The 21286-nt window shown below is 54.5% G+C and overlaps 2 protein-coding genes and 2 pseudogenes across 2 annotated transcripts; 3 read left to right on the top strand and 1 right to left on the bottom strand.

The window, feature by feature from the left end:
- LOC128820668 (uncharacterized) overlaps nt 1-21286 on the top strand; it is a 1438581-nt pseudogene that overhangs the window by 1072272 nt on the left and 345023 nt on the right.
- LOC128820670 (zinc finger protein 850-like) overlaps nt 1-21286 on the bottom strand; it is a 488361-nt pseudogene that overhangs the window by 128079 nt on the left and 338996 nt on the right.
- LOC128820737 (olfactory receptor 14I1-like) lies at nt 4133-5157 on the top strand. Its single transcript, XM_054001559.1, has one exon. The coding sequence runs from the start codon at nt 4180-4182 to the stop codon at nt 5110-5112; it is 933 nt and encodes a 310-aa protein (XP_053857534.1). The 5' UTR covers nt 4133-4179; the 3' UTR covers nt 5113-5157.
- Nucleotides 17306-19420, top strand: LOC128820703 (olfactory receptor 14J1-like). The gene is made up of 2 exons (XM_054001518.1): nt 17306-17343; nt 18370-19420. The coding sequence occupies exon 2, from the start codon at nt 18393-18395 to the stop codon at nt 19323-19325; it is 933 nt and encodes a 310-aa protein (XP_053857493.1). The 5' UTR covers nt 17306-17343; nt 18370-18392; the 3' UTR covers nt 19326-19420.

Raw genomic sequence — 21286 nt, 5'->3', positions numbered from 1 at the left:
AAGGCCTCATGGGGACAAGGGGCCATTGTGACACTGCGGGTCCCCATGGAAGCAAGGGGCCAGTGTAACACATCCAGGCCAGGTGGAACCAAGGGGCCATTGTGATCCCGGGGAACCCAATAAAACCAAGGGGCCATTTTGAGACTCTGCGACCTCATGGAACCAATGGGCATCGTGGCATTGCTCATTCCCATGGAAACAAGGATTTCATTTTGACACTGCAAGGCCTCAGGGAAGCAAGGGGCCATTGTGCCACTGTGGGGCCAAGGAGATCATTGTGATATCACTGGGCCTCATGGAAACAAAAATCTGCTGTGATCCTACAGGGCCTCATGGAACCAAGGGGCCATTGTGATGTTGCAGGGCCCCAAGGATCCAAGAACATGGAACAGGTCTGGCTGGCTGGGCCTCCTGGAGGCCACCTGACTGGTCCAGCTGACCTTGGCATGTTGAGGGTCGCTTTTCATCAGCCCCTGAAACCCTGGAGTTCCATGCTTTCCTTCCTGTGGGAAAGAATTGTCCTTCTCCTCCAGGGGTTCATGGCTGATATTGGGACTCCTCCTCCAAATTTGATTATATGCAAGGATTATTCCCATATGAAACCTGCCAGGACAGACAACTCTGGCTGATCTTGGCCTCTTGGGGGTCACCTCTCACCTGCCTTCAAAGCACTGGGGGCCTGGGTTTTCTTCCCATGAAGAAACTATCTTTGACATCCAGGCATCCATGGCCAAAATTGAGACTCCACCTCCAAAAGTCCTTATATCCATGGATAGCTCCCAGATAAAACCTGCCAGGACTGTCCAAATTCCCTTGGCTTCCTGAGGGCCAGCTCTCATCTGCCTTTGAAACACTGGGGCTCTGTACTTTCCTTCCTACGGAAAAGAACTGTCCTTCTCATCCAGATGCCCATAGACAAAAGTGGGGTCTGGCCTCCCAAATTCTGTCTGTACAAGGATTCTTCTCTGACAGCAGGTCTGGTTGCCTTGGCCAGCTTGAGGCCACCTCTAATCAGCCTTTGAAACACTGGGGCTCCACCCTTTCCATCCTATGGACAACTGTCATTCCAGTCCAGGAACCCATGGCTGAAATGAAATTCAACCCCCAAAATTCCCCATATATCTAAAGGTTGCTTTCAGACAAAGCTGCAAGGACAGACAGGTCAGGCTTGCCTTGGACTCTGGTGACTGCTTCTCATCTGCATTCAAAACCCTGGGGTTCTGTGGTTTCCTTCCTGTAAAAAAGAACTGTCCCTCTTGTCCAGGTACTCTTGGTCTCTGGCATTTGACCACTATAGAGGGACAGAGAAGCTCTGTGCTCAGTGAGGTGGAGAGTGAGGACAGCAGAGGAGAGCCCTGGGAGGGATTGAAGGGTGGTTTCAGAGGTTGTGGATCCTTTTCACATAGTAGAAAACAGCCAGAGGAAGAAAAGATTAATGTGAAGGGGGATGAGGACAGCCTGCAGGGACAGAGGCGCAGGGCAGGGACACCGTAGGACAGCCTGGGCTGCAGAGGGCACAGGCATGTGCAGCAGCTGCAAGGCCCTGACAGAGCCAACCTGTGCAGCACTTTGGCCATGGCTGCTGGCCCTGGGCCTGAGGCCACCAGGGGACAAGTGACCCTTGCAGCCCTGGGGCCTCAGTGCCTCCTTGTCCCTGCTCAGCAGCCTGGCAGGGGCCGCCCCATGGTCCTGCCCTTGGCATTGCACATCCCCACATGCCAGTGCCCATCCCGGGAAGAGCCCTGAGCAAGGAGGGAGGGACAGGATCTGCCTTGCCAGGGGCTGGGGCTCAGGCCTTGGCCCTTTGCATTCCTGAAGCACATCCAGGTTTGCTCAGCACCAGAGACACCTTTCCCTTGCTGTCCCCACAGTCATCCTTGCTGTCATCAGCGCCTCCAGTGTTCCACTCTAACTGGAGCCTGGGGACACTTTCTCAGTCGTGTCCCTCAGTGGGACCCATTAAAAGTCAAAGCAACTTTGGAGTTGGATTCTGACTTGGAGTTCCTGAGAGGTTTCTGCAGCTGCCTCTCAGGGCCTGATGTTCAGGGCCTGAGCACAAAGCCCCAGAGGCTCATTCAAGTCCTTGTGCTGTGTCTGTGCTGCTGAGCTGGGCCGGGCTCCTGGCACAGAGGGTGATGCTGGTAAGCAAGCAGAGCTTCAAAAGCACATTTCTCTGGATGAGCAGCTCTTCTCCCAGCCCAGCAGGGCTGGGGCACTGCCTGCAGCCACCCCAGGCACAGCCCAGAGGCACAGAGAGAGGAGAGGCAGCCTGGGCTGGGAGAGTGACTGAGCCCTTGCTAGGGGAGAAATCTTCGCAGGGTTTGAATGAATAATTCTCTGTCTCTAGGAAAGTTAAACTTCCATTCCTGGAGGGATCTCCTAAGGCTGGCCCATCCCACAGTTTCCATGGTCTTTTGCAAGGGCTCTCCCAGTCCCTCTGGTGCAGAGGAGGTGGCCATAGGGCAGACAGGGCAGTACCTGCAGGCAGTAAGGGCAGGCAGCAGCAGTGAGAACAAGGTTAAAGGTAGGCTGGGGTGGGAGGACAGGCGAATCCCCATCAGGGGAGAAATCTGCACAGCCCCTGGACACGGTGAGTCTCTGGCTGCAGAGCAATGCAGGTGAGTTCCTGGAAGTGTCTCTGACAATGCCAGCACTGACAGGACCTGTCAGGGTGGCTCTCCTGGATGTCCTGGTGTGGAGCAGAACAAGCTCCAGAGCGGGGCTTCCCTGCTGCCCCCTCAGAGGCACAGGACAGGTCCCTGCCCAGGCAGAGCTGCCCCGGGGCCGTGGGCTGGGGATGGGCTCTGTGAGCCCTGGCAGGGAGCGGAGCTGGGCACAGGGAGACGCTGCTGGCAGGAACAGCCCCCCTCAGCAGAGACACGGGCAGGGAGGGACAGGGAGCTGCTGCCACAAATGCTGGGCAGGGGGATGTGGCACCTCCCTGCTGTCCCTGTGGCTCAGACACCTTCCCCCAGCAGCTCCTCCCCGGGCTCCTTTCCCACCCTAAGCAGAGCCCCTGCCCTCATCCCACGGGGGCTCGGCTGTGCATTGCCCCTGCAGCAGCCAGAGCCAGGCAAGGAAGGACAAGCCCCTGATTTCCATCAGTCTCTGTGTCCCTCCTCCCCTGGCAGGAGCAGTGTGACATTTCAATGCCATGCCCAGGTGCCTGTGCTGTCCTTGTTGCCACCATTGGGTTTTCTGAGCCAGTGCCAGGCTTTGGGGGTGGCAGGTGCCCGTCCAGGCAGGGACCCTTTGGATGCTGCTGTGGAGATGTGTCTGTGTGAGCAGAGTGCCCAGGTGCCCTCAGGGGCCATTCAGCTGATTCCCTGGGTGTCCTGCAGGGCTGCAGGTGCCCTCCAGAAGGGCACAGCTCTCCCCTGCTGTCTCTGGGCTGCCTGGGATCCCCATGGAGCAGACAGCTCAGTGGTAGGGCCAGGGAAATGCTGCTGGGCAGCTGCACCTGGGCAGCTGCAATGATCCCTCTGTGCACCAGCCTGGCAGGAGACAGCTGAGATCCCAGTGAGGCACCCTGAGAGAAGGTGAGGGCTCTGTCCATCTGCTCTCTGACCCCAGAGCCCTCTGCTCTCAGCACTGCCCTGGTTCTCTCTAGGGGAACTCCTCTGGCTGCCTCCCCTTCAGCTCAAAGCTGCCAGCAAGGGGCAGCTGAGAACAGCCCTGATGGCCAGAGCTGCTCTCTTGTCTCTGCACTGAGAGACCATCCCTGTGCCTCTCACACCCACACGATTTCACCTGCAGTGCATTAGAAATGTCAGGGATTTCAAACACCCACAGCCACTCCTAACTGTGGCAGGTGCAGCTGGATGAACAAATACAAGGAACTCCCTCAGCTCAGTTCTTCAGATGGGCAAATTGCAAACAGATGAGCTGAAAAGCTTTTTGGTGTCTCCCAAGTCCATTTAATTGGAGATCCACCAGCAGACTCAGTTGCCTCTCACTGCACAGGAAGAAGAAATCCTCCTGAGCCCATTTGTGAGTCCCTGCTCTAAGTGCCTGCAAAATCCAGAGCCCAGGTGAGGGGAAAGCAGAGAAGTCATCCTAAAAAGAGCAACCCTGAAAGCTGAATTGCTGAGATATGCAATATATTTTCTTCATAGAAGTGTGGCCTGACCCAGTCCTGTATTTTTCTCCTCAGCAGAAAACCATTTCCTGAGGCAGCAAATGTCCAACAGCAGCTCCATCAGCCACTTCCTCCTGCTGGCACTGGCAGAGACGTGGCAGCTGCAGCTCCTGCACTTCTGCCTCTTGCTGGGCATCTCCCTGGCTGCCCTCCTGGGCAACGGCCTCATCATCAGCGCCGTAGCCTGCGGCCACCACCTGCACACGCCCATGTTCTTCTTCCTGCTCAACCTGGCCCTCAGCCACCTGGGCTCCATCTGCACCACTGTCCCCAAAGCCATGCACAATTCCCTCTGGGACACCAGCACCATCTCCTACACAGGATGTGCTGCACAGCTCTTTTTCTTTATGCTCTTCATCTCAGCAGAGTTTTATCTCCTGACCACCATGTGCTACGACCGCTACGTGTCCATCTGCAAACCCCTGCACTACGGGACCCTCCTGGGCAGCAGAGCTTGTGCCCACATGGCAGCAGCTGCCTGGGCCAGTGCCTTTCTCAATGCTCTGCTGCACACTGCCAATACATTTTCCCTGCCCCTGTGCCATGGCAATGCCCTGGGCCAGTTCTTCTGTGAAATCCCACAGATCCTCAAGCTCTCTTGTTCCAAATCCTACCTCAGGGAACTTGGGCTCATTGCTGTTAGTGCCTGTTTATGCTTTGGTTGTTTTGTGTTCATTGTTTTCTCCTATGTGCAGATCTTCAGGGTCATGCTGAGGATCCCCTCTGAGCAGGGGCGGCACAAAGCCTTTTCCACCTGCCTCCCTCACCTGGCCGTGGTCTCTCTGTTCCTCAGCACATCCATATTGGCTCATCTGAAGCCCCCCTCCATGTCCTCCCCATCCCTAGATCGGGCCCTGTCAGTTCTGTACTCGGTGGTGCCTCCAGCCCTGAACCCCCTCATCTACAGCCTGTGGAACCAGGAGCTCAAGGCTGCAGTGTGGAGACTGATGACTGGATGGTTTCAGGGACATTAAACTGCTGGCCAATTTCTGCAAATCACTTGTAATAAATGTCACCTTTGATACTTCTTTGTTTGGTTGTGGATTTTTTTTCCCTTTGTTTTGTTTTTTCATATTGTCCACAATATATGTCATTGTGCCATTTCTCATATAGTTTCCCTCTACCTTCCCGGTGGCCACAGACTGTGTCAATGAGGGGCTGCACTCTCGGTGGCTTTAAAGGAACTCAAGGATCTCCCAGCAGAGTTTTCTGCAGAGCTGCCCTTTTGTTGCCTTCTCTGGAGCTGCAGCAGCAATGTCTGTGTGCAGAGCTGGGGGCAGATCAGTGCTGGCACAGCAGCTGTGCCCAGCAGCAGCAGCAGCACTTGGTGTTGGCAGTGCTGCTCCCGTGGCCCTGCCCCGCTGCCCTGGTGGCCCTGGTGTTGCTGCAGGGCCTGAGTGCTCTCGGGGCCGGGCACAGTCCTGGGGGTGGCAGTACCGGGGCTGCAGCAGGGACCGGCCATGGGCACTGCTTGGGCGGTAATGTCCCTGTTCTGGGCAATGAGGAGGAGCTGCAGAGGCTCTGCAGGACTGACAGGATGGGCTTTGGGGCTCTGAGGAGAAGCTGAGGGACCTGGGCTGCTGCAGCTTCTGAAGAGGAGGCCCAGGGCTCCTCCTGCAACTGCTCCAAGGGTGGTTTCAGGGAATCCCAGAATCAGCAAGGCTGGAAAAGATCTTGGAGATCATCAAGTCCAACCTGTGCCCTGACATCGCCTTGTCTCCCCTGAGCCTCCTCTTCTCCAGGATCAACAACCCCAGCTCCCTCAGCCTCTCCTCACAGGACTTGTGCTCCAGACCACTCACCAGCCTTGTTGCCCTTCTCTGGACACGCTCCAGCCCCTCCATGTCCTTCCAAAATTGGGGGCCCAAAACTTGACACAGCACTCGAGGTGCTGCCCAACCAGTGCCCAGAACAGGGGAAGAATCACTGCCCTGCTCCTGCTGGCCACACCATTCCTGATCCAGGCCAGGAGCCATTGGCCTTCTTGGCCACCTGGGCACACGGCTGGCTCATGTCCAGCCTGCTGTCCATCAGTCCCTGCAGGTCCCTTTCTGCCTGGCTGCTCTCCAGACTCTCTGTCCCCAGCCTGGAGCACTGCAGGAGTTGTTGTGGCCAAAGTGCAGGACCCGGCACTTGGACTTGTTAAACCTGACCTTGTTGGATTTGGGCCCTGGATCCAGCCTGTCCAGGGCCCTGTGCAGAGCCCTCCTACCCTCCAGCAGATCAACACTCCCAGACAACTTGGTGTCACCACGGTTCCATGAGGCCCCAGAGTGTCCCAATGGTCTCCATGATTCCATGAGGCCTCCCAGTGTCACAATGTCCCTTTGGTTCCATGGGACCCCTTGGTGTCACCAAGTCCCTTGGATCCTTGGGCCCTGCAGTGTCACAATGTCACCGTGGTCCCCCAAGGCCCTGCAGTGTCACAGTGGGTCCTTGGTTCCATGAGGTCTGGCTGGGCAGCAATGCTCTCCTTTGTCCCACAGTGTCACAATGGCCTCTTGGTCCCAAGGGACACTGTTGTGGTCTGTGGTGGTGGCAGGCACAACTTTCCCTGAGAGTGTTTTGTGCTAACAGGCAGGAGCCACGAGAGCCCCAGCACACACACACACACACACACGGAGCAGCTCGGCAGTGAAGACACGGGAGGGTCCAGGCATGGAGCTCCAGCCAGGGTTTATTAGGGTCTGACGCTCCAGGGGTCTGGGGGTTAAAGACAAAGACAAAGGAGGGTTTAGGGTAGAAATACAGGAAAATAGGGAGTGGGGGAGAGCATCAGGGATCCAGTGGTCTGAGGGTTCAGGGGTGGTACACAGGGAAAGGGACTGACGGGGCTCACCCCCAGATTGGGGTGATCCTGGGAGGCGGTAAAGTCTCTCCTCCAGCCCGTGCCTTCAAAGAAAGACTCAGTAGTCTTCAGTCGTCCAGTCTCAAGATAGTTTATTGCATGTTACCTCAAGGCACACACACTCCCTGACATTCTCTCTGATGTCTTCTCCCTCTGCGTCTCTCTCCATCTCTGTCTCCATCTCTGCATCTCTGTCTGTCTCTGTCTTTGTCTCTCCCGCCCAAGGGCTGGTGCCATTATCTATATAACACATTACATATTAAATGTTTATAGTTTTTCCCCAATGCCTATCACCTATATTGAACAGTAACTTTCCACTCTAAACCAATCTGTGTTCACCCCCAACCCTGAGCAGGGATTGCCTCACTGTTTCAGGTGACAATGTAAGATGTAACCAAAAGTGTGTTTTCAGTCACCATCTTCATGAACTGTGATAAACAGGTGGGGCAGTGTTCTTTATCTCTGCCATGACTCAGCCCTGATAATGCCCTCCAGGGGCCATCTTCTGTTAATGGGCCATTGAGTGTCACTGCAGGACTGATAAAATTACATCATCCCATTGTGGGATGCTCCACCCAGGGGGAGGAACCAAGCATTCCTGCCTGCATATAATCTCACCCTTGCAACACCAGGAGCACCTTGCCTACTGGATTCCCAGAGGACAAGAGCTCCATCAGCACCACTGGACCTTCAGAGGAGGACCAGACCCTTCGACAGGATCCCTGCTTTGACAGAATCACGTTCATCACTCCAACAGGACTGCAGCCACCATTTCATCAGACTGCTACCACCACCCTGCCCAGCGGGGTGTCAGGTTATACCCTGACTCTGTCAGATTAAGTCAGTGTTTCTGGATCATTGTCTTGATCTTAATATTCTTACTAAATTGTAATTCTGGCTTAAATTCTCCCCCTGATTTGCTCCAAACCAGTAGAAAACTCAATGAGCTCATCTCTTGTTTCCCTCCCAAAACAGAATTTCCGATTCCCAGACCTTCACCAAAGGGAGGATAAGACTGCAAGGAAGAGGAAGATGTCCCAGGACACCCAGGCAGGTGAGGAGGAAGTCAGTGCCTCTTTCCCCCTCTCTCCTGCTCCATCTCCCAGCCCAGCCTGGCCCCCGGCTGCAGGACAACCCCGCTGCCGACGCCGTCCTGCCGGGGACGCACTGGGGGGATCTCCTTCCCCTTCCCTCTGGCACGGAGGCAAATCCCATCCTCTCCTTGACCTTCCTCCCCCAGACAAGAAGCTGAGGATGGAGACCAGCGAGGACAAATGTCCACGGCAGAACCTCATGGAAGAGGCCGTTTTGGTTAGCACCATGGCACAGGAACACAAAGGGGAGGAAAATCCTTGGAGGTCCCACAGGAGGAGGGGCTGCAAATTGAGCCCAGGGTGCTCTGAGGAGGAAAGAGCCACCCTGTGCCAGGAAGGTGGACAGAGCTCCAGCCAGAGTTCGGAGCTGGTGGTCCATGGGCAGATTCACCATGGGGAGAAGCCCTACAAGTGCTTGGAGTGTGGGAAGAGCTTCAGGCAGAGCTCTGACCTGATCCGCCACCAGATGATCCACACCGGGGAATGGCCCTACAAGTGTGGGGAGTGTGGGAAGGGCTTCAGCTGCAGCTCTGCCCTCGTCACCCACCAACGCATCCACACTGGGGAGAGGCCCTACCAGTGTCCCGAGTGTCAGAAGAAGTTTCACACCAGCTCCGGTTTCCTTCGTCACCAGCGGATCCACACAAAGGAGAGGCCCTTCCGCTGCCCCGACTGCAGGAAGGGCTTCAACCGCAACTCCAACCTCATCACCCACCGGCGCATCCACACTGGCGAGAAGCCCTACGAGTGTCCCCAGTGTGGGAAGAGCTTCACCCAGAGCTCTAACTTGACCAGACACCAGAGGAGGCACCGGTAAGGGAAGCCCTGCAAATGCCCCAACTGCAGGAGGAGCTTCATGCACTGCTCCAGCTTCAACTCCCATAGGAGAGCCCACGTTGATCAGAGCCCTGGTGATCCATGTTCCCTGTGATCCATGCTGGGAAGACACCTGTACCTTCTCCTGGCCCTGCCAATGACCTGATGTGGGATTGAAGAATATGAGGGTCTGGCCATGGCCCTGTCATTACATTCACTCCCACCTCAGGTCATTGCCAGGGGCAGGAAAGGGACTCTCTCCCTGAGGATAAGGGTGTCCTTTCCCAGCAGGAGGAAATATGTGGCAAGAAGACCCAGTCAGTTATTTTGTATTTTTCCCTGTAAATAGTTTTTCTTTATCCCTTCTGTTATCAATATTGTTTCTGTTCCTGTTTGTTCCTTGACTCTTTGCTGTTCCCAGTAAATTGTTCTTATCCCAGCCCGGGATCACAGGCACTAACAGCGGTTCCTGTCATGGGCAGAGTGGGAGCTTTAGGCAAAGTTTATTATAGAAGCTCCTGTCGGGTCAGTAGGTACAAAAAGGGTCCCCAATAGCCCCTGTAGATCCCCAAATACCTCCAAGGACCTCCAGGCTTTCTAAACTCCTTGTGTGAGGGGAGCCTTGGAGCAGCAGGTTCCAATCCCTGTCCCCGACTTTTCAAGAGCTCCTATGTAAACAATTATAAAGGTGGAATTAAACCTTTATAGACTTTGTCCCACAGGATTAAGAATGGCAAACCAGTGTTGGGGTTGGGTTTTTCCTTTTCGTTCATTCCTTATCATCAGCTGATGAGTATGGGCTGATCCCTTATTTTGGGAGGAGGACGATCAGAGCCGCTGCTCTTGGGAAAGGGAGTTTCCACTGCTGCTGCCAGAGCCCGGCCCAGAGCTGCTTCTTCTGTCATGGGGTGAGCCTCTGCTCATGAGAACAGCCCCTAAACTGGGACCTTATTAACACCTGCCCCACTAAAAGAGAGACCTATCCCCATCTGCTCGGGTGCCCGGGATCCTGAGCTCGGCTCTCCCTGCCCTGCTGGGAGCCCCTCACCCCCTGCCTGCTGAGACATCCTGCCGGCCCAGCTTGCTGCTTTCCCAGAGTCCTGCTGGGGCCCCGGAGCCGGCTGCCCCCAGGGTTTGTGAAGCGGAGCCTTCTTCCAGCCCTTCCCGCCTTGGGACAAAGCCGCCATGGCCGCGCGCTCCCCGAGCCCGCGCCGGAGCGCCCCCTGCAGCCGCGCGGGGATCACCGCACCTGCCCTGCCCCCCGGGAGCCACCAGCGCCCCTGCCGGCCGTGCCCGGAGCTGCACCGCAGGGAAAGTGCCGCGGCCGAAAGGCTGCACTGGGCTCCTGTTCTGTTTGCTGCCAGCGCCGGAGATGCTGCTGTTTGTTTGCTTTATTGTACACACTAGTGAAGAACTGTTATTGCTATTCCCACATCTCTGCCTGAGAGCCCCTTGATTTCACGATTCTAATAATTTGGAGGGAGGGGGTTTACATTCTCCATTCCACAGGAGCCTTTTTTCTGCCTTCCCTAGCAGACACCTGTCTTGTAAACCAAGACCAATTTTGGCACCCAATGTGCAGCCCAAGGGCATCGAGAGAAAAGTGTGAAATAAGAATAACAGTTCTTGAGTAACATAATTTTTCTTTTTTTTTTTGTTGCACTGGATATAGAAACCTTGTTAGGTGTCACCATGTGGTCTAGCTTACCCTGCTTTGGGTAGCACATGGTTGTGGCTACATTTTTCCCATCCTAGAACTATGGCTACTGTGGCTGCTATCCAATTTGTTTGATGGGTTAATGTGGTGAGGAATTTACAGATTTTTAATTTCCTCTGGACGGTGGGCACATGGATTCGAGGTTCCCACACACTAACTGTATGTGTTTGGAATTACTTTAATAATGGTACCCACTGGGAGGAAATGACACCAGGGGAAATTTTCTCCCAACCCCTCAGCCAGCTCTTTGGGTCTACAGTGGTTGGTGTTGCTGATGTGCCTGTTAAGCCTATTCTATTGAGCATTCAGAGGTAAGGGAAGATTGACTTGGATAACTATCGTAGCAGGGCGTCCCCGGAGTGGTGATAATTAGCACTGACTCCATGATTCCAGAAGGCTGATCAATCACTTTATTATACTATACTATACTATACTATACTATACTATACTATACTACTAAGAAACATTCATCACTCTTGCAGACAGTCCGATACAGACAGACCAGATTGGTTGATTGAAATCCAAACACTGTCACCATTGGCCAATTAAGAAATCAGCCTTTGGTAAACAAATCTCCATTAACACATTTTACATATGCACAACAACAGGTGCAGCAAGTGAAGGTAAGAATTGTTTCCCATTCTTTTCTCTGAGCTTTCTCACAGCTTCCCAGGAAAATCCTGGGAGAGCTCTCTCTCTGTTCAGAGGATATGTGATTACCCCAGGTCAGTTGTGACAATGCAGGCCCAAGGACACCACGGTGACACTGCGGAACCTCATGGAACCAAGGGGCCATTGTGACACTGTGCTGCCTCATGGAATCAAGGAGACCATTGTGACACTGTGGGGTCCCACAAAACCAAGGGAACATGGAACAGGTCTGGCTGGCTGGGCCTCCTGGGGACCACCTCTCATCTGCCTTTGAGACACTGGGACCGTGTGCTTTTCTTTCTTATGGAAAAAAAACATCCATGTCGACCAGGCACCCATGGCCAAAATTGGGCATCTGCCTCCAGAATTCCCTATATCCAAGGATAGCTCCCAGACAAAAGCTGCCAGGACTGACAAGTCTGGCTGGCCTTGGCTTCCTGAGGCCTGGCACTCATGTGCCTCTCGAACACTGGGGCTCTGTGCTTTCCTTCTTAGAAAAAAGAACTTATCTTCCTGTCCAGGCACCCATGGCCAAAACTGGGATTCCACCTCCAAAATTCCGTACATCCAAGGATTGCTCCCCAGTGAAAGCAGCCAGGACAGAGAGGTCTGGCTGCCCTTGGCCTCTTGGGGGCTGCCTCTCACCTGCCTCGAAACACTGGGGCTCTGTGCCTTCCTTCCAATGGAAGAGAACCCTCTTTCTTCTCAAGGGGTCCGTGGTCAAAATTGAGATTCCTCCTCCCAAATTCCATGTATCCAAGGATTCCTCAGTGACAAAAGCTGCCAGGACAAACAGGTCTGGCTGGCTTGGCCTCCCAGGAGCCACCTCTCTCCTCTTCTGCCTTTAAAACACTTGGTTTCTGTGCTTTCCTTCCTATGGAAAAGAACCGTCCTTCTTATCTATGCAGAAATGGCCAAAATTGGGATTCCACCTCACAGATACCTTATATCCAAGGATTGCTTTCAGACAAAAGCTACCAGGACAGAGAGGTCTGGCTGGCTGGCCTAGGCCTCTGGTGGCCGCCTTTCAACTGCCCCTCAAACACCGGTGTTCCATGCTTTTCTTTGTATGGAAAAGAACCATCCTTCTCCTCAGGGTGTCCATGCCTGAAATTGGGATTCCACCTCCAAAACTCTTTATATCCAAGGGTTGCTCCCAGGCAAAATCTGCCAGTACCATCAAGTCTGGCGGGCCTTGGCCTCTGGTGGCTGCCCCTGCCACACTGGGGCTCGGTTCTTTCCTTCCCATGGAGATCCCTGTGACACTGTGGGGACCTCATGGAACCAAGGGGATCATTGTGGCACCACTGGAGCCCATGGAACCAAGGGGCCATGGTGACACAGCGGGGCTTCATGGACCCAGAGACCATCATGACTCTGTGGGGCCTGATGGAACCATGGAGACCATGAGGACCCTTCAGGTCCCCGTGTCACCAAGGGGGCATTGTGACACCTCAGGGCCTCCTGGAAGCAAGGGACCATTGGGACACTGTGGGGCCCCATGGAACCGAGGGAACATGGAACAGGTCTGGCTGGCTTGGCCTCCCAGGGGCCACCTGACAGGTCTGGCTGATCTTGGAATGCCAAGGGCTGCCTCTCATCAGCTCCTGGAGCACTGGGGCTCTGTGCTTTCCTTGCTATGGAAAAGAACTGTCCCTCTTTTCAGATGCCCATTGCTAAAACTGGTACTCTCCCTAAAAAATTTCCTGTATGCAGGGGTATCTCCCAGAAATAACCTGCCAGCTCTGGCTGGCTTTGGCCTCTGGTGGTCACCTCTCATCTGCCCCTGAAACACTGGGGCTCTGTTCCTTCCTTCCTATGGAAAAAAAAACCAGCATTCTTGCCAAAGACCATGGCCAAAATTAGAATTTGGCCTCCCAAATTCCCTACATCCAAGGATTGCTCCCCAACAAAAGTAGACAGGACAGACACATCAGGCTGGCCCTGGCTTCTGGTGATTTTCTTAGACTATGAGCTGAATGTTTTCATTTGAAAATACCTTGGAGTGGGCCCAGAGATCTCCCAAGCTGTGGTTCTAATGCCTCGGGCACATGACCACTACATATGGACAAAGGAGCTCTGTGCTCTGTGCTGTCGTGGTGGTTTTGCATCACACAAGTGATGTCCTGAGAGAAGCTGCTAGCAGTTTCCTCCATATGTGACAAAAAAACCAATCAGTAATTAGCTTTGAGAGCTGATAATCTGTTAAACTTAAAGAACTAAGCAACGCCTCTGTGAAGACACAAGTTAAAGAGGAAGAAGCCGGGCTGGGTCTCTTTCCCTTCTGGCCAGCACAGAGGTGCCAAGGCTGGGCCAGCCCCCGTCTGGGCCGGGGCGGGCCGGGCGGCTCCTGCCGTGGGGCCGGGCCCCTTCCCAGGGAGCCCGCCAGGCCCCATCGGCTGCCGGGCAGGGGAGGGGAGGCCGCGGGGCCGAGGCCGGGCCGGGCCGTGGCTGCGCTTGCTGACATCTGGCCGCTGCCGAGCCCTGCCCCGCCGCCAGCCCGGGCCCAGCCAGGATCCGCCGGGCCCCAGGAGCAGCCCCGGGCCGGGCCGGCTCGGCCAAGCTTCTGCCGCCCTTGGGCTTGGCCCGCAACCAGCGGGCAGGGCCAGGAGAAGCCATCGGCCCCGGCCGTGCTGCTGCTCTGCTCTGGCCTGGCTGCTGAGATCCTGGCCCTGCCCCCAGCGCCGCCCAGCCTGACACAGCCCCAGCGCAGCCGCTGCACAAACCTCCATGGGAAAACAGCTCCGGCCGCAAGGACCCAGCCCGGCCGGGCTCACGCAACCATCTGCAGGCCCCGCCTCAGATATTGACTCTTCCCGTGCTTCCATCCTCCCTCCAGGGAGAGAAAAGGACAAAGTGCAGGCACACACAGGAGCAACGTGAAGACACCCAGGTCAGTGAAGAGGAAGTTGAGTCCCAGATGGGAGGGATGAGGAGATGCCTTGACCTTGGGGCTGAAATCCTCTGCTAAAGCTATGGAGAAGGATGGAATTGATACATCAGACTCTCTTTTGCCCTATAATGCATTGAAAAAAATGGGGAGGTGGCTTGTTCAGCAAAGGCCTCCATGCTAAAGTAAGCAAATGTTGCAGTAGCTGTGATCCCATGAGGAGTATGAACATTGAAAGAGAAAAGAGTGATGAGACCCTGTGCCCTCAGGGAGAGATTAAGAAGACCTCTGTTCCCAGAGATGAAGATGATTTCAGAAATAAATGAAGAGAACCTTTGCTCTTAAACAGCTCATCTTTAAACCAATACCCCATAAGTTGACATGGCCCATAAACACAGCTGTGGGAAAAGCTGTAAAAATTGGGAGAGACATCATGATTGCAGATTTTTCCAGGCAGCTGCTATTTGGGGAAATGAAAAGTCATGAGAGAACTGTTTTCTTGTGGAGAAGTCTCCATAACATTAACAAGAGGAACTTCTCTCCCTAAGTGAACAGAAGAAAGACTATTTGAGTAGTAAACTGACAGAAAATTTTAGGTTTTGTATCTTTACATGGTCAGGTTGTAGGGAGAGAGGAGAAGTGTTCTGAAAGTTTTGTTCTGATTTTTATTACTCTTTCTTTTAGTTACAGTTAGTAAACTTTTCTTTATACCCTTTTAGTGTTTTGAGCCCACTTTGCCTTTCTCCTAATCCTACCTCAGAGCAGGAAATGAGTAAGTATATTCTAGTGAGTGCATTGGTAATTAGCCAGCACTGAATCCACTACACTAATTGATGCATTGGCCGAGAAATCTCAAATTGTTGAAACAATGAACTGCCCCAGACAAGAGGGAAATCAAGGCAGAGCCATGGTTTGTCAGGACTTGCTTGATCTTAATGAGCCCCGTGGTGCATTTGGAGCTGAGCCCTGGAACCTCAGGGCCTGAGAGGAGATTGCACAAACCTTTCCAGGAGTCCAAGGCAGAAGAAAAACCCAAAGTGTCTCAAAGCATTAATGGGTGCCACTGAGGTCCATCCCCAACACAGGCTCCTCATGGACTCCTTGGAGGAGAGAATTGGAGGCCAGGATGGCACAAAAACCTCTCAGAGACTCAAAATGGCACAAAAACCTCTCAGTATGAAAAGGAAAATCCAAAGTACCTGGAAAAAGTTGAGTATCTCAAAGCATTAATGAGCCCCACTGAGTGTCAGTACAAAGCTCCCAAGGGACTCGTTAAAGCAGATAATTGGGGCCATGATTGCACAAACCTCTCACAGAGTCTGTATCCAAAGGGAAACACCAAGTACCTTAAAATAACTGAGTACCTTGAAGCATTAATGAGCCCCACTGAGTGTTGTTGCTGACCAAGCCTCTCCAGGGACTAATTACAGCAGATAATTGGAGGCCATGATTGCGCAAAGCTCTCAGAGACTGCAAGGCAAAAGCCAAAGCCAAAGTCCTTTGAAAAACCTGCAGTGCCTGGGAGCATTGTGGAGCCCCCAGGGCCATTCCTGAGCAAGGCTCCCCAGGGACTCCTTCCAGCAGATCCTTGAGGCCACTGGGATGTGGGCTAGGGGGGGATGCTGAGGGCAGGACAAGGGGCTGACAGTGGCCAGCCTGGCTGGGGCTGTGCCAGGAGGCCCCAGGGCCTCAGGACAAGGTTTCTCCTGACAGCCCTTGGTGGCACAGACCCTGCTGTGCCCCAGGCCACCAAGACTTGGCTTCTCTTTGTCCCCACCTGTCATCAGTGCCTCCAGTTCCCTGCTCTGCCTGGCGCCTGGGGACACTTTCTCACTCGTGTCCCTCACTGGGACCCATTAAAAGTCAAAGAAACTTTGGAGTTGGATTCTGACTTGGAGCTCTGGAGAGGTTTCTTCAGCTCCCTCTCAGGGCCTGATGTTCAGGGCCTGAGCACAAAGCCCCAGAGGCTCATTCAAGTCCTTGTGCTGTGTCTGTGCTGCTGAGCTGGGCCGGGCTCCTGGCACAGAGGGTGATGCTGGTAAGCAAGCAGAGCTTCAAAAGCACATTTCTCTGGATGAGCAGCTCTTCTCCCAGCCCAGCAGGGCTGGGGCACTGCCTGCAGCCAGCGTGGGCACAGCCCAGAGGCACAGAGAGCTTCAATCAGTCAGGGCTGGGAAGGTGCTGAGAAGTGCCTGGGGCAGAATCACTGCCAGCCCTTGGCACAGGAACCTCTGGCTGCAGGACAATGCAGCTGCAGCTCCTGCAGTGATCTCCTCAAACTGGAACATGCCAATGCCCACAGCCCCTGTGAGTACATTCTCTGATGGTCTCTTGTGCAGAGCAGCCAGGGGTGCCCAGGGCTGTCCTGCAGAGCAGGGTCCTGCAGCCCAGGGCGCTGTGCTGGGCCAGGGACTCTGCTGCCTGCCAGGGACAGCTCTCAGCCGGCCCGGGGAGCTGCTGCCAGCGCTGGCCAGAAGCTGTGGGGGGAAGGAGCCACCCTGAGCAGGGCAGGTGCTGCTGCTGAGAGCTGCTGGCTGGGGCAGGGCTGCTCCCAGCTCCAGACCAGCCTGGGCACAGCTCCGGAGGACACTTCCCAAAGAAGGTAAGCCTGGGATTGCTGTAAAGCTCAGGAGCTTTCCTGAGACTGTTTTCAATTTCCTGCTCGGAGAAGGATGGGAAAGTTCGGGTGGTGAGAAAAAGATTTTTGCTTTTGATATATTTTTATATATTTATAGCTCTATATATTACTATTATATAGTTATAAAACTATAATCCTTACTTTACGCTATTGAACTCTTAATTAACTCTATTAAACTACTATTATATACTTCTATAACTGTAATCCTTAATTAACTCTAGTGCATTTCCTAACCTTTCTCTTAGTCTTTAGAACAATAACCTGTCTAAACACATTTTTAAAATACTGTATATTCTTATTATCAGGAAGAGGACCTACAAGAAGAACATTTGGGTTGTTGACCAGAATGTGAGCAGTCATAACAAAAAGTGGGGCAAAGAAGCTCTTGGACCTTCTCCAATCGGTGAGACAGGGGTGTGTAACTTGGAAAACTGAATCTCTTATTGGATTTTCCTGTTAAATATCCTAATTAATCAACCTTTATAAATTGTTGAAATCAGGAGCCAGTTGTGCCCCATCCCCTCTGGGACACCTGGAAGCTTCCAATAAAGGTCTGGTTTTTCCTTTACTGTTCTAATTCTGTTGCAAGGGTTTTTTTTTTTTTTTTTTTTCTCTTTTGATCATAGACAAAAGGGTGAGAGAAGCAGAAGAGGAATTGTAATCCCAGAATGACAGAACATTCTGAGTTGAAAGGAACACAGGATCATCAAAGGAATGTTTGAACATTTACAGAGACTCCAGAACTGTGACTTTGGGTGGTCAGTCTCTCTGCTGGCAGCCTCCCAAAGGGCCTTCAGCCACTGCTCAGCCCTGGACAGCAGCAGCATCACCTTGGCAGGGCCCAGCAGGGCTCTCCTGAGCTGCCCTTGCCCAGCTGCACACAGACCCTGCCCCAGCCAGGGCCCTGCACACAGGCAGGTTTCTGTAGGGCCGGGCCGAGGGCACACGGGGTGGGATGGGCTCTGTGAGCACTGGCAGGGACAAGGCACCTCTCAGGAGGAAATGTCCAGGCCCAGGGAGATGCTCTGGGAAGGAGAGGGGGCTGAGCAGAGCAGTGCTGGGGGAACAAGCCCATCCAGCCCCTCACCTTCCCTCAGCCACTGGGAATCCTTTGCCTCTCCCATCTCTCAGTGGCAAACTCTGAGTGCAGCAGGAATGCTGGGGATTTCTGACCTCAGAGAGCCAGCAATGATGTGTGGCTAGGAAAAACATTCCCTATATCTTTTCCCTGCTATCCAAGTCTTCTAGATGTGGCAGTGCAAATGCTACCAAGCCTTTCTGCAGTAGGAGTAATTCCCTGACAAATGCTGAATACTCAGCCTTGTCCCTCTGCCACATGGCCACAAACCCAGGGCAGCAGGGCAGGGATGGCTCCTTGAGAACCCCCATGCAGAGCCCTGGCTGCTCTTGGCACACTCAGCCAGCACAGCTGGAGCTCAGGCAGGGACCTGGGTGAAGGTTTTCCCAGAGCAGGAAGAAGGGTGGGTGAGTCCCAGCAGGACAGGCTACAGGGAATGGCCCAGGTTTGGCTCCAAGCAGCCTCTCCTGACTTGTCACTGTCCTTTCTCCATGAACAGGTGCCCATGTGCAGCCACAGCCAATGTCCAACAGCAGCTCCATCAGCCACTTCCTCCTGCTGGCACTGGCAGAGACGCGGCAGCTGCAGCTCCTGCACTTCTGCCTCTTGCTGGGCATCTCCCTGGCTGCCCTCCTGGGCAACGGCCTCATCATCAGCGCCGTAGCCTGCGGCCACCACCTGCACACGCCCATGTTCTTCTTCCTGCTCAACCTGGCCCTCAGCGACCTGGGCTCCATCTGCACCACTGTCCCCAAAGCCATGCACAATTCCCTCTGGGACACCAGCACCATCTCCTACACTGGATGTGTTGTTCAAGTTTTTATGCTTATCTTCTTCATTAGAACACAGCTTTCCCTCCTGACCATCATGTGCTACGACCGCTACGTGTCCATCTGCAAACCCCTGCACTACGGGACCCTCCTGGGCAGCAGAGCTTGTGCCCACATGGCAGCAGCTGCCTGGGCCAGTGCCTTTCTCAATGCTCTCATGCACACGGCCAATACATTTTCCCTGCCCCTGTGCCATGGCAATGCCCTGGGCCAGTTCTTCTGTGATATCCCACAGATCCTCAAGCTCTCCTGCTCCAAATCCTATCTCAGGGAACTTGGGCTTCTTGTTGTTAGTGTGTGTTTGGTATTTGGTTGTTTTGTATTCATTGTTTTCTCCTATGTGCAGATCTTCAGGGCCGTGCTGAGGATCCCCTCTGAGCAGGGACGGCACAAAGCCTTTTCCACCTGCCTCCCTCACCTGGCCGTTGTCTCTCTGTTTGCCAGCACTGCAGCGTTTGCTCACCTGAAGCCGCCCTCCATGTCCTCCCCATCCCTGGATCTGTCAGTGTCAGTTCTGTACTCGGTGGTGCCTCCAGCCCTGAACCCCCTCATCTACAGCCTGAGGAACCAGGAGCTCAAGGCTGCAGTGAGGAGACTGATGACTGGATGCTTTCAGGAACATTAAACTGCTGGCCAATTTCTGCCAATCACTTGTAGTCAAAGTCATCTTTTATACATCTTGTTGGTTTCATTTTGGAGGTTCTATTCCTTTGTTTTAGTTTTTCCATGTTGTCCAAAAAGAACATTTTTAGTACCATTTCTCATTTTGTTTCTCTCCACATTCCCTGTGGCCACAGACTGTGTCAATGAGGGGCTGCGCTCTCCGTGTCTTTAGAGTAACTCAAGGATCTCCCAGCAGAGTTTTCTGCAGAGCTGCCCTTTTGTTGCCTTCTCTGGAGCTGGAGCAGCAATGTCTGTGTGCAGAGCTGGGGGCAGATCAGTGCTGGCACAGCAGCTGTGCCCAGCAGCAGCAGCAGCACTTGGTGCTGCCAGTGCTGCTCCCGTGGCCCTGCCCTGCTGCCCTGGTGGCCCTGGTGTTGCTGCAGGGCCTGAGTGCTCTCGGGGCCGGGCACAGTCCTGGGGGTGGCAGTGCCAGGGCTGCAGCAGGGACAGGCCATGGGCACTGCTGGGGCAGCGCTGACGCCTCAGGCCAGGGCCTGGGGGCTCCGGGCTCCTTGCCCAGGCTCTCTCAAGAACACGGCCAGGCCAATGCTCAGCACAGAAAACCCCCGTCAGGAGCCCCAGAGTTGTGGTGTGGGGGCATGGACATGAGGGAGCACAAATGCCATCAGCCCCTGGGGCCAGGAAGGGCTGGGGGATGCCAGGGAAACCACTCAGCTTTGTCCTGGCCTCTGCACTCAGCCAGAAAGTTTGTTCCCATCAGCTGGGACTTTCCTGTCCCACTGCAGACGCTGTTGCTCAGAGCCAGGGCTGCCTGGCAGCCACCCCCAAACTGCCCCGAGCCCTCTCCTCTCTGGCCCCACTCCCCATTGCAGTTCCTGACATTGGCACCATGGAAACATCCCTTGGGGAGCAGGATCACCCCACAAGTGCTGCAGGAATTGTCTGCAGGCTCCTGCAGTGCCTCACTCCCTTGCCAGAGGCAGCCCAGGCCAGGGGGGCACATCTGGGCTGCTGTGTCTGCCTGTGGGGCTCCCTGTTCTGGGCAAGGAGGAGGAGCTGCAGAGGCTCTGCAGGACTGACAGGATGGGCTTTGGGGCTGTGAGGAGAAGCTGAGGGACCTGGGCTGCTGCAGCTTCTGAAGAGGAGGCCCAGGGCTCCTCCTGCAACTGCTCCAAGGCTGGTTTCAGAGAATCCCAGAATCAGCAAGGCTGGAAAAGACCTTGGAGATCATCAAGTCCAACCTGTGCCCTGACACCGCCTTGTCTCCCCTGAGCCTCCTCTTCTCCAGGATCAACAACCCCAGCTCCCTCAGCCGCTCCTCACAGGACTTGTGCTCCAGAGCCCTCACCAGCCTTGGTGCCCTTCTCTGGACACGCTCCAGCCCCTCCATGTCCTTCCTAAATTGGGGGCCCAGAACTGGACACAGCACTCGAGGTGCTGCCCAACCAGTGCTGATCACAGGGGAAGAATCACTGCCCTGCTCCTGCTGGCCACACCATTCCTGATCCAGGCCAGGAGCCATTGGCCTTCTTGGCCACCTGGGCACACGGCTGGCTCATGTCCAGCCTGCTGTCCATCAGTCCCTGCAGGTCCCTTTCTGCCTGGCTGCTCTCCAGCCCTTCTGTCCCCAGCCTGGAGCTCTGCAGGGGTTGTTGTGGCCAAAGTGCAGGACCTGGCAGTTGGACTTGTTAAACCTCACCTTGTTGGATTTGGGCCCTGGATCCAGCCTGTCCAGGGCCCTGTGCAGAGCCCTCCTGCCCTCCAGCAGATCCACACTCACACCCAGCTTGGTGTCATCTGCAAATTTGCTGATGGTGGACTCAATTCCCTCATCCAGACCATCAATGCAGATACTTAAATCCACGCTGGCTGGCTCTGACCCCTCGGCCATCCTGTGGGTGCCCTGTGATGGCTCTCAAGGTGATCTGTTCCAGAACCTTGCCGGGCACCGAGGTCAGGCTG

Source organism: Vidua macroura, chromosome 30 (genome assembly GCF_024509145.1).
Source record: "Vidua macroura isolate BioBank_ID:100142 chromosome 30, ASM2450914v1, whole genome shotgun sequence".
In the NCBI taxonomy this organism is placed as follows: domain Eukaryota; kingdom Metazoa; phylum Chordata; class Aves; order Passeriformes; family Viduidae; genus Vidua; species Vidua macroura.
Note: the sequence above shows the minus strand (reverse complement) of the source record. Positions and strands in the feature narration are given on the sequence as shown.